General features: G+C 48.8%; 4 protein-coding genes across 4 annotated transcripts; 3 read left to right on the forward strand and 1 right to left on the reverse strand.

Moving 5' to 3' along the window:
* Positions 1-1,696: 1,696 nt before the first annotated feature.
* CCR75_003284 (uncharacterized protein) lies at positions 1,697-4,188 on the forward strand (the record flags this gene model as incomplete). The annotated part of the gene is made up of 2 exons (XM_067961381.1): positions 1,697-1,774; positions 1,840-4,188. The coding sequence occupies 2 exons, from the start codon at positions 1,697-1,699 to the stop codon at positions 4,186-4,188; spliced, it is 2,427 nt and encodes an 808-aa protein (XP_067821929.1).
* Positions 4,189-5,195: 1,007 nt separating this feature from the next.
* On the forward strand, positions 5,196-7,316 carry CCR75_003285 (uncharacterized protein; the record flags this gene model as incomplete). The annotated part of the gene is made up of 1 exon (XM_067961382.1): positions 5,196-7,316. The coding sequence occupies one exon, from the start codon at positions 5,196-5,198 to the stop codon at positions 7,314-7,316; it is 2,121 nt and encodes a 706-aa protein (XP_067821930.1).
* Positions 5,546-8,034, reverse strand: CCR75_003286 (uncharacterized protein). The gene is made up of 2 exons (XM_067961383.1): positions 7,671-8,034; positions 5,546-7,609 (listed from the first exon to the last, which is right to left on the reverse strand). The coding sequence occupies exons 1-2, from the start codon at positions 7,933-7,935 to the stop codon at positions 7,509-7,511; spliced, it is 366 nt and encodes a 121-aa protein (XP_067821931.1). The 5' UTR covers positions 7,936-8,034; the 3' UTR covers positions 5,546-7,508.
* A 423-nt stretch (positions 8,035-8,457) lies between these two features.
* On the forward strand, positions 8,458-9,621 carry CCR75_003287 (uncharacterized protein; the record flags this gene model as incomplete). Its single annotated transcript, XM_067961384.1, has 1 exon — positions 8,458-9,621. The coding sequence occupies one exon, from the start codon at positions 8,458-8,460 to the stop codon at positions 9,619-9,621; it is 1,164 nt and encodes a 387-aa protein (XP_067822023.1).
* Positions 9,622-13,085: the final 3,464 nt, after the last annotated feature.

Here is a 13,085-nt window from a genome sequence, read left to right on the forward strand (position 1 = left end):
TCTTGCAGAGATCGCTTCGCCTGTCGCGCCCCAAAGAAGCGCGCCTGAAGCAACACTTCGTTGTTCGGCGGCTGGTACACACCGCGAATTTTTGTTTTAAAGATCGTCCATGTAGGGAACGCCAATCTGTCCGCCATAAGCGCCGAGTAAGCTCACTCTGAGGCCTTATTGCGCAGGTGCGACAGGGCCTATGACGCCATCCGGCTGTCGTCCTCGATAAGCTGGGCGACACCGCATAGCTCCACAGCTAAAAGCCAGTGGACAATCGTGTGCGCTGCAGTTCCATCTAACTTGGGTGGGTCCATTCGAATTGGCCTCGGCTAATCCGGCCGAGCAGAGAGCATCTCAACAGTCCTGTTAAGAGCCTCGCTCCGAGCCTGCTCATGCCTCAGCTCATCCTGAGTCTGAGTGACGGACTCCGCCGCAGTTTGGCCCTGTGCCTCGGACGCGGCCCTCCGCTGTCCGAGCACGAATGCCTCAAACTGCTCCAACTGAGCAATATGTTGCTCAGGAGGACTACCCAGGAGCCTGGCCAGGGCTTGTTCACCAAGTCCCTGCGCCATGGGCCCTGCCACCTCCCGATGATGTTCGGAGAGGTGGGGAAAATGAGCCCAATCAATTTTGAGGCTCATCCTCACGTACACACGCAGAGATGCGGGTCGTGGGAAGGATTTCAAGCTACCAAGTGTAGGCGGGCACGTCGTAATGCGGCAACGCTTTACTTAGACACACACTAGCACAGCGAGGAAGTGGTTTAACCTGCTTCTCTTGCGTGCAGTGAGGTAGCTGTGGTGGGCGCATTAGCGTCCTCACACAACTCACTAAGTATTTGATAAAGTTTCGTCACGGGAGCAGTAGTCCGGCCCCTCTTGCGCGCTAATCAAGTAGGCAATAGTTTTCAGACTGATTTATATTTAGTCGTATTAAATATTAATACCTCTTTTTACCAACCAGAATGTCATCTCTATAGATAACTCTTAATATGTATTTCGAGCGTATCATTCTAGATACGTCGCGTAATGGATGACGCTAGCCGTCATCAAGGCAGACGCTACGCGTCATCCCTCCTAATGTGAATGCACCCATGTGCATCACATACACAAGGGTTGGTCACAAATGTGCACCACACCCGAGTGCTGGGTCTAATTACTCTAATTTAGTAATTGACCATTTCCTTAAGCACACCAAGTGTACTTATCGGGGACTGTGTAACAATAGGGCAACTTTAGCCTGTTACACTTGGGCTATAGCTTAAGTTGTTCTAAATAAATTTTGGCTACAGGAATAATTTTCTTTTTTTCAATGTCCTTATCATCCACCTTTTGAAAAACAAATGCATTATCTTCCTTAAAATAGTTAATTATCAATAAATCGTCAAAAATTCTATAAATAAACTATTTTTTATTGATCATTCCTGTTCCGGAGTTTTTAGATCTTAACCATCTGATTAATCAGAAATTGGAGATTGTGGTGTCCATCTCAAAAGGGTCTTACAAAAGACAATATTCGAGTAATATAACGTATCACAAACACTATCCGATTGGCCAGAATTGGTACATAGCAGTCTGACGTGACAAAAACCTTATTTATCGCCTCTTTTCTAATTGGCTTATTGAAACTGAACTCACCGTGAGCTTATCCGCTTCATGGCATAATCCACGTGTGCCCTCTCATCGTGTCATTTTCCTCGGTAGCCATGGCCCTCTACATATGGGGCCGCAATAACTCTCAGCAATTGGGCCTTTCTCTTTCTGACAAGGAAGTGTTTGAGATGGTGCGGTCTCATAAAAAATCATCTCTGCATTTCATTTTCAACTAAGTGTCTTTGGCCCAGCGTAGCGTCAAGTCGAAGGTCTCCGCAGTGAGGTGATTGTCGATTTTTCCGCTGGGGAACGCCACTCACTCGCTCTGAATGAGTTTGGCCAAGTGTTTTCCTGGGGTCGGGGCCGGGAGGGGCAACTGGGTCTGGGTGACGTGGCCGGCGTAACCAAAGCTGTCCCAACGCCTCGTCGTATCGGTGGCACGCTGGCGAGCGAGCTTGTCACGAAGATCTCGTGCGGGGAGTCCCACTCACTGGCTCTCACGCTTTCAGGAAACGTATTCATGTGGGGGCTTTTGCCTGTGGCTAAGGAGCTTCACGACGAGAATGGGATGGCCGTGGACGCTTCGGATCGGGCTACCTTCGAGTTAGCGGGGCTTTCTAACGAGGAGTTGCAAGAATCTCAACGCGCCCGCTCTCGTCGAGAGATACGGCACCATATGGATGATTCTATCATGGCGAGACTTTTACGGGACTCGATGCAAGTGTACGAAGATGCTGGCGCTACCAATGACGAGAATGTCAAGGTACAGACGATTCGGGCGCCATGCATGACCCCACGAGCGGCCACGGGTCCGCTTGCCAGACTTGTGGTGACTAATATCGCAGCTGGATTCGCACATTCACTCGCTACAACGAACGAGGGCGCTGTATTCAGCTGTGGCTACAATGACAATGGCCAACTTGGCCTGGGCTCTCGACGCAATTCCGCAGAATTTCAGCGAATAACAGCGTTAGAAAAGTACTTTATTCAGCACATTGCATGCGGACAGCAGCACTCGCTTGCTTGCTCAAGCCTTCGAGACTCCACTAAGGCTATCAAGGGCAAAAACGAATGCTCGGATCGATCTGGTGTCTGCTTTTCGTGGGGTCTCGGTGTTCTTGGGCAATTGGGTACAGGCGAAAACCTTTCTTGGCTCCCAGCCGAGGTCAAGCTTGCCCGTCCTGCCGTATCCGTCGCTGCTGGTAGCCATCATAGCGTAGCAGTGACGGACGACGGCAAGGTCTATACGTGGGGCCACAGCGAATACGGCCAGCATGGCGCTGGCGAGACGTTTAATGATCTCCAGCGCAATGCTCATTTTTTCTTCCCTCGAGTGCAGCAGTCCCTTGCCGATGATCCACATATCCACGTAGTGAGTGTATGCTGCAGCTCCCACTCGACGTTTGCTCTTGTGCGCGACGGCTCCGTAATGTCGTGGGGATGGAACGCGTTTGGAGTGCTTGGGAATGGCAAATATCAGCACTTGGTGCATCCGCAGCGCGTGTTTGGCCTTAAATATAATGCCGCCGTGGCCGTCGGTGCAGGATCGAATCATTGCGCAGTGGCAGTACGGCCACGTGGAGCTCACTATTCTCTTCGCTACGATCTCGTGCTTGCATGTGGCGATTTTACTGATCTTGTCTTTATTGTCGGAGTAGCTACGAAGGAAGAGCGTATCAAGGCTCATCGAGTAGTCGTGAGTGCCCGTAGCAGCTACATCAAAGGTCTTTTGCGCGCGCTTTGCAAGGCGTATCACAATGAAGACGACATGAACGCAGCTAGAGACGCAGTCGATTTACTTCAAGTGGACACGTTCAGGGACGTCGACGCGCAAGTCTTTCGAGCCTTTCTGACATTCTTGTATACAAATCGCCTCGATGTGGTCAGTCATAAACGGAAAGCACTTGAGGATTTTGCAAATCGCGTGTGTTGCGACGCACTCGTTTTTCAGTGTTTGGATACTTGGCGCAAGCAACGCCATAGTTTAAGCTATTCGTATCAACGGACAGGTATTCTTCGTGCTACCGAGCCCACAACCCATGAAGCACAGGAATTTGGAGATGATATGAAGCGGATGGTACTATCCGAAGAGATGGCTGATGTCGTGTTTTTATGGCCTTTACAAGAGCCGTCGAACGACAGAACATTTGAGCGACTACCAGCGCACAAGGCCATTCTGTTGCAAGTAGAATATTTCCGCACAATGTTTATGGGTGGATTCAGTGAAGGCCAATTAACGCAAGAGGCTGGAAACGATTTCTCAACGCGTATGGTTCATGAAATCCCTCTCTATTACATGCACCGCGATGGTGTATCACTGAACGCATTCAAAGATCTATTGCGATGGATTTACACTGGTTGCTTTGAATTATTACGTGCAAATCTCGAGCCGAAGACCATTATGGACCTGTACGTTGGTGCAAGTCTATTCGGTCTGACTGTTCTGGCTTATCGGTGCGAGTTGCAGTTGGTAGAGCTACTCCCCCAATTAGATGTTGACTCATTACAAGCGGTCGAGGATTTTGGCGAACGATTCAACGCCCGTAGACTTCACACAATTAGCCAACAGATGCTGCAAACGCAGCAACACAAGGGAGGCTTGTAACGCAACGATCACTTGCTGATATACGTTTCCTTACAAGGTCGTACGGTGGTGTAATTTAAAAAAAAATTATAAAGCCTGAGTTCGTCATATGCCATTTGTATAAACCTGCATTGCAGCGTTAGGTTTTTTGAACTCGCGTCAAGATGATGAATAAAGATAACTTTATGCCTAATTAAGCTGGTACAGTCAAGGGCTTTTCTGCTCTGGATGACGCTATAAATCCTCCCGCCATCATGCTTGTCCCCCACTGACTAGCAAAGATGCCGTCATAACCTTCGTTCTGATATTCTCACTATCATAAATAGCCTCAAGCTGCGATATAAAGCTCCCGGCATGTGAACATCGGTCAGCTGTACATTAGGTGACAATCATCAATCCAGGTTTAGAAATGTCAGGCGTATACGTCATGAAAATTTCAAGCGAGTAAGGGTTGACTTATGTTTCGATAATTTTTAGACACTGCCCAATAAGACGATTCGATGGGTTGGCCGTGAGCGTGGGTGGTTGTGGACACGGGTTGTGGACAATACCATCGCGACCGCGCAACGGAACAGAACCGCTTTAAAAAATTAGCAAACGTCGATTGCAACAAAACGGATTGTTTTTATCTCAACGAATCTCGATCTGAGATGTGTGAAATGAGAATCTTGGAGCATTTAATACAAAGTAGAAAAGCTTAGGTATAAAAAATTCACACAAATGAAGGCGACCTCTGAAAATTTATAACGGTATAAAAGTCGCGTCTTACATCACGACGCTCTATGGTCCACAATCTTATTCTACTCATATACGAGCCCGTTCCTCGAGATACCCTACGCATAAAGCCCTTTCTGTACCGTCATGGTATCTTCAGCTGATGGGCAAGGGAACATCTGTCCAGACATAATCGACGCGCCGTTCCGCCTTCACCGCCTCTAAATCAATCGACGATCGTCGTACCGTGCGATTTAAAGTCTTCATTCAGGTCGTCGCGCATTCGCCGAGACCTCTCTGTCGTGTCGTTCTCCATGCGCGTCCAGTCCGCGGCTGCGGCAAGTGCACAGGCCCTGCTGCAAAATAATGCCAACTGCGTGGCGCACGTTTTGCAAAGCAACTACTTTAGCCGTGCAGCGTCGCCATCAATCTCTGCAAGCTGGGAGCGCGCCGCCTCGCGACCGCCTATTAACGTCGATCCGTACGTGCACACACGCGACTGCGGCGGTCGACGACGGTCAACAGCCACGAGCTGCCAGGCTGTCATTGGCACATTACAAGACGCCATGCGTGCTCTGCACGCTGACGACACTAGCAGCTACCGTCGTGTCGAGAGTGAGCTCTTCAGTGACGATCAGCTCTTGGACGCCTGTGTGCTTGACTCGCTCGTACCACGTACGAAAGAAACGCCGTATCGCTACGTTGGATTAAAACACGTCAAATATCGGTCTTTGCTGGATGAGCGGCACGCGGAAGAGTTTCTTTTGATGGAGACAGTAGGACGTGGGGTCCATCCCGTCTCGAACAATAAATTTGTGTTTAAAATGCTGCGCTCCGTGGACGTGCCTGAGCGGGAATTTGAAATGCGGAGCGCCAATAGCCTCCACGCTCAGCTGCATGTCCATCGCGGGGCGATTCACGCCATGTTGTTAGTTCTTGCGGAAACCAGTCACCGAGGGGTTCTTAAAATGCAGCTGTGGCTAGACGTCGAATTGACCAAGTGTGCCGAGCCATTCTACGGCGCGTTCTCGAGTCTCCACGACGCCTATAGCTTGTCAATCCGGTATCGACAATTGGTCGAAAACTATGCAGTAACAAGTGGCGAAGCCGCCCAAACAGCCTCTACGAAACCCTCTCGCTTTGGGCTCTTAACGTCACGGTCGAACCGCGAACGCAAGTGTCAAACGTGTCAGCGAGCGCTTGCCCGCTTCTTCTCTCGCAAGAAAAAACACTTGTGCAATGTATGTGGCATCTTTGTCTGCTCGTCGTGTTTATCCACGACGTCGTTTCAGGGCTGGAAACTCTGCGGGTTGTGCTACCAACGCAACAAATCGCTTGTGAATCGTACGCGCGTGTCCAAGATGTCTTCGCTTGCGTCGGGATTGGGCGAGACGCTGCAGTACATTACACGCATGGGACGCAGCTATAGTCGACAGCGAGACTCGATTCTATTCGCTACGGCCGAAGCTGCGGGCGAGCTGCCTCCGAATCCGTTGCAAGACACCAAACTGCGACCGAATGAACGTTTTGCAATGCGTGAAACGACGAGGAGACGACGTCTCGAAGACGATGAACTGCTCTTTACTCATGATCCAAAGCCACTTGCCCGGAGTGTCATTGGGGTTCGACGGACGGTGCTTAGCCCTCACGCAGAAATTAGCGCGTCAGTCCGGATTAGCCGAATTCAAGCTGCTCGTACGAGCCTCAGTATGAGCCAAGGATCTCACGGACGGAAGGACGTCTTGAAGGACTCACTACGACGCAGAGGTAAAGGTTCGTACGACCCGAACGAAGACATGAGCAGTGAACTTAGTGCTTCGTTCTTCGACGGCACGAACGGATCCTTTCGTACGAGTGAGCTAAGCAGCAGATATGGTCAAACGAGTCAAAGAAACAGCTTTGTTGATCAGGCGATCGAATCTTTTGATGAGCCCGACCAGAGCGAAAGTACGAGTAGTGACAGCTCGAAAAGCACTATGAGCTCAGGGTCTCAAGACAGTTCTTCCCCAGTGCCAGACATCCAGCGTACAGGTCCACAGCGTGTGCCTGCTCCTTCCCCACCCAAACAGGCGGAGCAGCAGCCGAGTAATTATCCTCCGCGTCGGTCAAACCACCTGTTTCGCGTGCAAAGTGGTAGTGGTCTCTCCCGTGTCAGCAACTCGAGCAGCTCGTCTTCCTCGTCTCGTCGTAGCTCTTCCTCGGCTTCTTCGAACCACAAGTCTATACGAAGCTGGGCCTCGTCTTCAGCTGGTCCTCGCTTGGTAGCAACAAGCTCACGACGCAAGAAAACAAGACCTGTAGACGACGACACGCACGGGTCACCTGCTTGGCGTGAAGGGGACTTTGATACCTTGGGGGCCCCTCTGAAGCGGGATCTCAAGACGTCTAGCTTGTTTAAGTATGGTGATCAGCCGCAACACGGCCAAATCCTTTGAAGTACATATGACTAGAAAGAATTATGTCCGAAGGAAGACATCACTATTATCGCGTTACCTCTACGCGACTGCTATTTAATAAATGTGATTCCGTACAAACATGGCTTTCATTAGGAATGACTAACTCGCAGGAACTCAAATGTGTATTAGTAATTACTCTTCAGAGCTAAATTATGCCCCTGCACCACAAGTCTAGCTGACTGAAGCCGCAGGTTTGACAGTACCGGCGCCAGATTCTTCCACACCTTCCACGTAAATAATTTCCGTGCCATCTTCCATCATCTTGCGGAAGTCTGAACGCAACCAAATACATTAGCCGCACACACAGACACACGTTTTAAGTTGACAAATTACCTGGGCAATCAATGGTTTCAGCCGGATCAAAACTCGCAGTCTTGATCGGATCTTCAAGGCAGCACAGCAATGTGCCATTCGAGCATGTGACGGTCAAGTGCTCCTTATTTTCGATAATAGCGATATAGCCGTGGTGTTTCATCTTGCCCGTGCCATACTCGCAGCACTTTTTGCCGTTTGGCGCGCAAGCCGGATACGTGAGGGCGTTCGTGGCGATAAGAAGCGCTCCTGCCACGAACGCCACCTTTAGGATCGAGAAACTCATATATTTCTTCTTTAACGAATCGACACTGCTGATGAAAAATGTCAAGTTGCTACGTTAAAAGACAAAGCCATGAGATTACATGAAGCCTGTAATTGAGTAAACCGGGCAAAACGCGTGCTTTCTACTGCAGCAGCTGGAGAACATAGGCAAGTCTTATCTGACTCCATACCACCAGCGTGGATTATTGAAGATCTGCTCAATTAAGTACAGAACGTCCCTACGCGGAGAGCGTAATGATTGGCCTGACGTTCTCGCTTCTACGCTTACAGGTGTCAGTTTGAAACGAGCGTAGCTTCTGGAGAGTCCATCGAAGGATCACAAAGAGGCGAGGTCTGAGACAATAGTATTGCAAACGGTGACCAATACATTTCGACAAAAGCTTTAGATTGAGTGAAGGGAATTTCTGTTCCTGACCGTTGCAGAAGCGCTACGACAGCCGGTTAATTGATTTTCTTACGGAAGCCTTCTACGTCAAGCAAGTTCATTGCGTCGGCACATTTCGCAACGTGTCGTTTCCTAACAATGACAGTATGGGCTCGGTCCTATGTGTTTATGATGCTAGTGGTGTCAGTGACGGCGAAGCAAGAGGCGACAATGCTCAGCACGACGTTTGATATTTTGAACGAAGAAGCAAGCTCGACTGCGCCTTCGAGGGCCAGGGGCAAGAACTGTGAAAGTAATGGTGTGGTATTGCGCCACCGCACTTTGAAATACTATGGTGAAAACTCATATGTTGCGTGCTCGAATGGAGTCGTTGGGTGCTACCTTATCGAGCGTGTGCACGACAAGGCCACAGAGGTGGCCTGTCCTACTACCGACTTACAGCAGCGGATTGATCGAGAGACAAACTATCGTGAACTTGAGAAACGATTCAAGAAAGAGGCTCAGAGAGACGATGATAATGACAGTAACAGGAAACTCTCGCTTGTTGTGGTATCGACCACTCGTATCTGGGATGGCGGTGTCGTTTGCTACCAGCTCAGCAAGGAATTTCCATTTAATAAAACCCACGAAGATTATATTTACAAGGCAATGAACAGGTACGAGGAAAGCACAAACGTCCGATTCGTGAACACAGCCAAGTGCAAGAAGGAAAAACTGTCGCACTGTGACTCGTGTGTCAATTATGTGGATTTCAAGCACCCGACCGTTGGGCGTGACTGCAACTCGAGTATCGGCATTACGGACGATGGACCACAGATTATGAATCTTGCGGACCGGTGTTTCGAGGTGGACGATGATTTGAAGACGGTATACGGCTCCGCGATGCACGAAATTGGCCACTCGCTCGGGTTGTACCACGAGCACCAGCACCCCAAGCGCTCGATTGGCGTCCTGTGGGATTCAATTGAACAGAGTCTGTGGTCTGAGATGAGTATTCGCGAACTCAGCGTTGGTGGCCCTTACGATGTCGAAAGTGTCATGCACTATCCACGGTCGTACGGCTTTTGTCAGCCTAACATCTGCAGCAAAAGCGTTGAAAAGAATTGTGTGAAGGAGGGTACAATTTTCTGTAACCTTAACGACGATGACAATTGCATTGAAATTACTGAAGCGATGTGCAATGAGACGGCTACGAATGCGATTGGGCAACGGAAGTACCTTAGCAAGGGCGACTTGGCCGCAATCAACGAGCTTTACCATTCAGCAGCCTGGCCATTGTCCAAATCCAAGATTCGTGACTAAGTGCCGCGATTATTAGTATCGACACAGAAGGCAAGAAAGCAAGTTTCGTAGTTCTCCTTTTACCTAATTGCAGCCATAAGTTGAAGATGTCGTAATAGTTGAGCAACTTCTAGTGAAGGGGTCATGATCACGGCCCACCCATCTTAGCGTGCTGCGCGAATACATGTTGTAGAGTGATTGTAACAGAGTTAATGCGTCAATTTTTGATCACGTCGAGATGTTTTTTTCCCGAATTTAAACATAATTGTTTAACAGGACGACGTATCAAACCATTCGCTTAAATATTAGATTACTAAACGGAGTTTTTTACATTACTCTGATTGTCATCGATTTTCACGCTAAATTATTTTTGTAGAGCTATATTGTGCTATCCTACAGGACTAGTCACCCCTTTCGCCGCGGCCTTTAGCCAGAATACTTAGTGCGTTGGGTGAGGTCGCTAAGGCACCCACCACAACTACCTCACGGCACACAAGAGTAGACTGTCTAACCGCTTCCTCGCTAAGCTAGGGTGTGTGCCTAAGTAGAGCGTGACCGCATTAAGACGTGGCCGCCTACATCACCGCTGCCTTTTTGAGGCAAGGTCGGCTTTAATCAATGACAAAATTAAGCCTTTTTGTCCCGAAATCGTAAGTGATGCACCAAATAGATTCACAAATTAGATGTTATTTCAGAAACATGCATCAAGGAAGAAAGTAAAGACAAAAGGAGATCCCGCTTGTCATTGCGTACTTACGTTGCTCAATCACAAACATCCACAAATCATTGGGTACATCAGCCATATGTTTTTATTAGCTCTTTTACGTACTTCCATAAATTCGGGTATTCCATTTAATGTATCACTACTCCTAGCTACGGCTCACCACATTTTCATACATCATCAAAACCAAGTTTCAATAAGCTGTATCGATTAGCCGAAGCATCAATACTGCAAATTAAAACATGACTCCTTAACGCATTCAAACTGGTCACCGACAGGCTATTCATAGCAACTCAAAAATAGGAATCACAAATTCAAGGCAATGCAACTCTTAGCTACGGTCCATCAATCATCTTGCTATAGCAGAATCAAGTTTTAATAAGCCATTCTCATTAACCGAAGCTAATAATCCTGCAAATACAAACTCATTTCTAAGCTTAAGCATTCAAATTGATCGCCGACTGGCTATTCGTCACAACCTATAAAATTAGCGAAATCGATCCAAAGGCAACGTCAATTATAACTACGGTACATTAATTATCATGCCACAGCAGAAACCTATTCCAGTCTGCTTTATTAATTCGCAGAAGCAAACTAAACCGCTAACCTTAATCAAATTTATTTATAGCATTCATATTAATCGCCGACTGGCTAATCATGACAGCCTCTGAATTAGTAACACCATGATTTTTGAGCAAGAAAAGTACAGTTAGTACATTTAAAAGGACTCGCATTCGGTCTGAAGACCAATCACAAGACACTTCACATCTGGCATCTCCTCCACCGACTACACGGAAGGAAGAAAACCAAGTTTATTGTACGGACACTGATACAGGCATACGTCCAGGACTAACCCGGAAGTGCAATATGCGCTCAAAATTTCGATGACTGACTGAATCCTGCAATTTGCATTACGTATCGTAGTTCGCAGCGTTCTTCATCGATGTGCGAGCCTAGACATCCACTGCTGAAAGTTGCTATCTAGTAAAGCAGGGACTTTCGTCCCCACAGTATAATCAGTAATAAGTAAAGGTTTAAAAATGTTGCTACTAATTCCAACCGAGGTCGAAACGATCGCCATGATGGGACGCATTTAGCAGCAACCGCTAACAAAAAAGTCTGCAGTCGCCGCCTAATTTGTCCCCAACTACGTTTTGATACAGTTCACGTGGAAGTTTTTTAGGTGTGGTAATGATCCTCCCGCAGGTTCACCTACGGGAACCTTGTTACGACTTCACCTTCCTCTAAATGGCGCGGTTTAAAAAAGTTCCCATCAATCCACTCGCAATAAAGCAAACGGACTCACGGTCCCAATTTTTCACCGAGTCATTCAATCGGTAGGTGCGACGGGCGGTTGGTACAAAGGGCAGGGACGTAATCAATGCAAGCTAATGACTTGCATTTACTAGGTGTTAAGGCACACTTGCACCGATTGAAAATCATGAAAGTTTCTGATGCCATGTATCAATTTTTGAGCGACAACTAAGACCATGGAAATAACTTTCCACTGGCCTGGCTGGTGCAAGAGACACATGTAGGCAGTGCTGAGGAAGCAGCTCACCTCAAGGCGGCTTGGAAGCGTGTATGGGGAAGGCAGCATCAGCTCACTCGAGCGCCGATGTCTTATTGGAGTGTGGACGTCAGCAAAAAGGGTGGCGCCGCAATTCTTCTGAACCCCGACGTCGCTGATGCTGCACAGCCTTGTAGACAGGAATTGTGGACAAATCGGGTGATGGCGGTCGAATTTGGCGACTTTCGGGTAGTCAATGTGCATGCGCCGAATGATCACAGGGACCGCGAGCATTTTTTTCCTCACTTCAGCAGTGGCCGTGGCAAGGGAGGATTCTATTCTAACCGGAGACTTTAATAGTGTGCAATGCCCACAGCTGGACCGCCTAGGCGGTACTCGACTAGAAAGACCAGATAGTGCGGCGCTTCAAGAACTCTTTCCGTTCCTAACTTTGGAGGACGCGTGCATTCTCGGGTTGCCAGTGGAGGATGACGGTGGGGACCCAGACCCGACGGATTCTTTTACGTATTGGGGACCCGATGCGGCCAGCCGCATCGATAGATTCTATGTGCCTCAAGCCTGGACGTCGAAAGTGCAGTGGGTTTCTGTGGAAGAGCCGCCCCTACCCTCAGACCACCAGCGGGTGCGACTTCACCTTCGGGAAGACAAACTGGTTTCTCGGGTAAGTGGGGGTAAGCGCCCGGTGGCCTACCCTATCCGGACAGCGCGGCCTTCGCGGATCATAGCGGAGTTGTTAACCGAGCTAGTCGCGGCGGGAGTAGGTGAATCGTTGAGGGCTGCCACCTGGACGAAACAGCCCAGCGGTGTGTAGCATGCATTAAGTAGGTGAAGAAGCGCGTGGCGCGGCGGCGAACCAAAATTATTCGCAAGATCCGAGCGCAGAATACAGCGCACTTAATGACGAGAAAGTAGATGTTGGACGCAACTGCGGCGGAGATTCGAGAGGAGCACCTAGTTCGATTATGGCAACGGCTCGATAGAACTATGGAGCAACTTCGATGGAAATTCAGGCGGGTTTTTAATTGGGAGCGGGATCAGTCCATTACTGCCATCCGTCAAATTAACGGTGCTGAGTTCTAGCGGGATATGTCACAAGCTGACAGGTTCGCGTCAGAATAGACGCCAATTTTAGGGGTGGGGCACCGCATCACTCCGTCGTCGCTCCTAGTGGACGAATTCGACAAGCTGGTCCATATACCAGCCACGCGTCGAATTTCGCCGGTGGCCAATACG

Source organism: Bremia lactucae (assembly GCF_004359215.1).
Source record: "Bremia lactucae strain SF5 chromosome Unknown BlacSF5_NotPlaced_18_SHOA01000004.1_1233567bp, whole genome shotgun sequence".
Classification (NCBI taxonomy): domain Eukaryota; phylum Oomycota; class Peronosporomycetes; order Peronosporales; family Peronosporaceae; genus Bremia; species Bremia lactucae.

Bases quoted from the DNA above. Each gene is read 5' to 3' on its own strand.
- CCR75_003286 (XM_067961383.1), bottom strand. From the start codon at position 7,935: ATGAGTTTCTCGATCCTAAAGGTGGCGTTCGTGGCAGGAGCGCTTCTT. The intron at 7,610-7,670 runs GTAATTTGTCAA...GGTTGCGTTCAG, and splicing joins TGAAACCATTGATTGCCCAG to ACTTCCGCAAGATGATGGAA.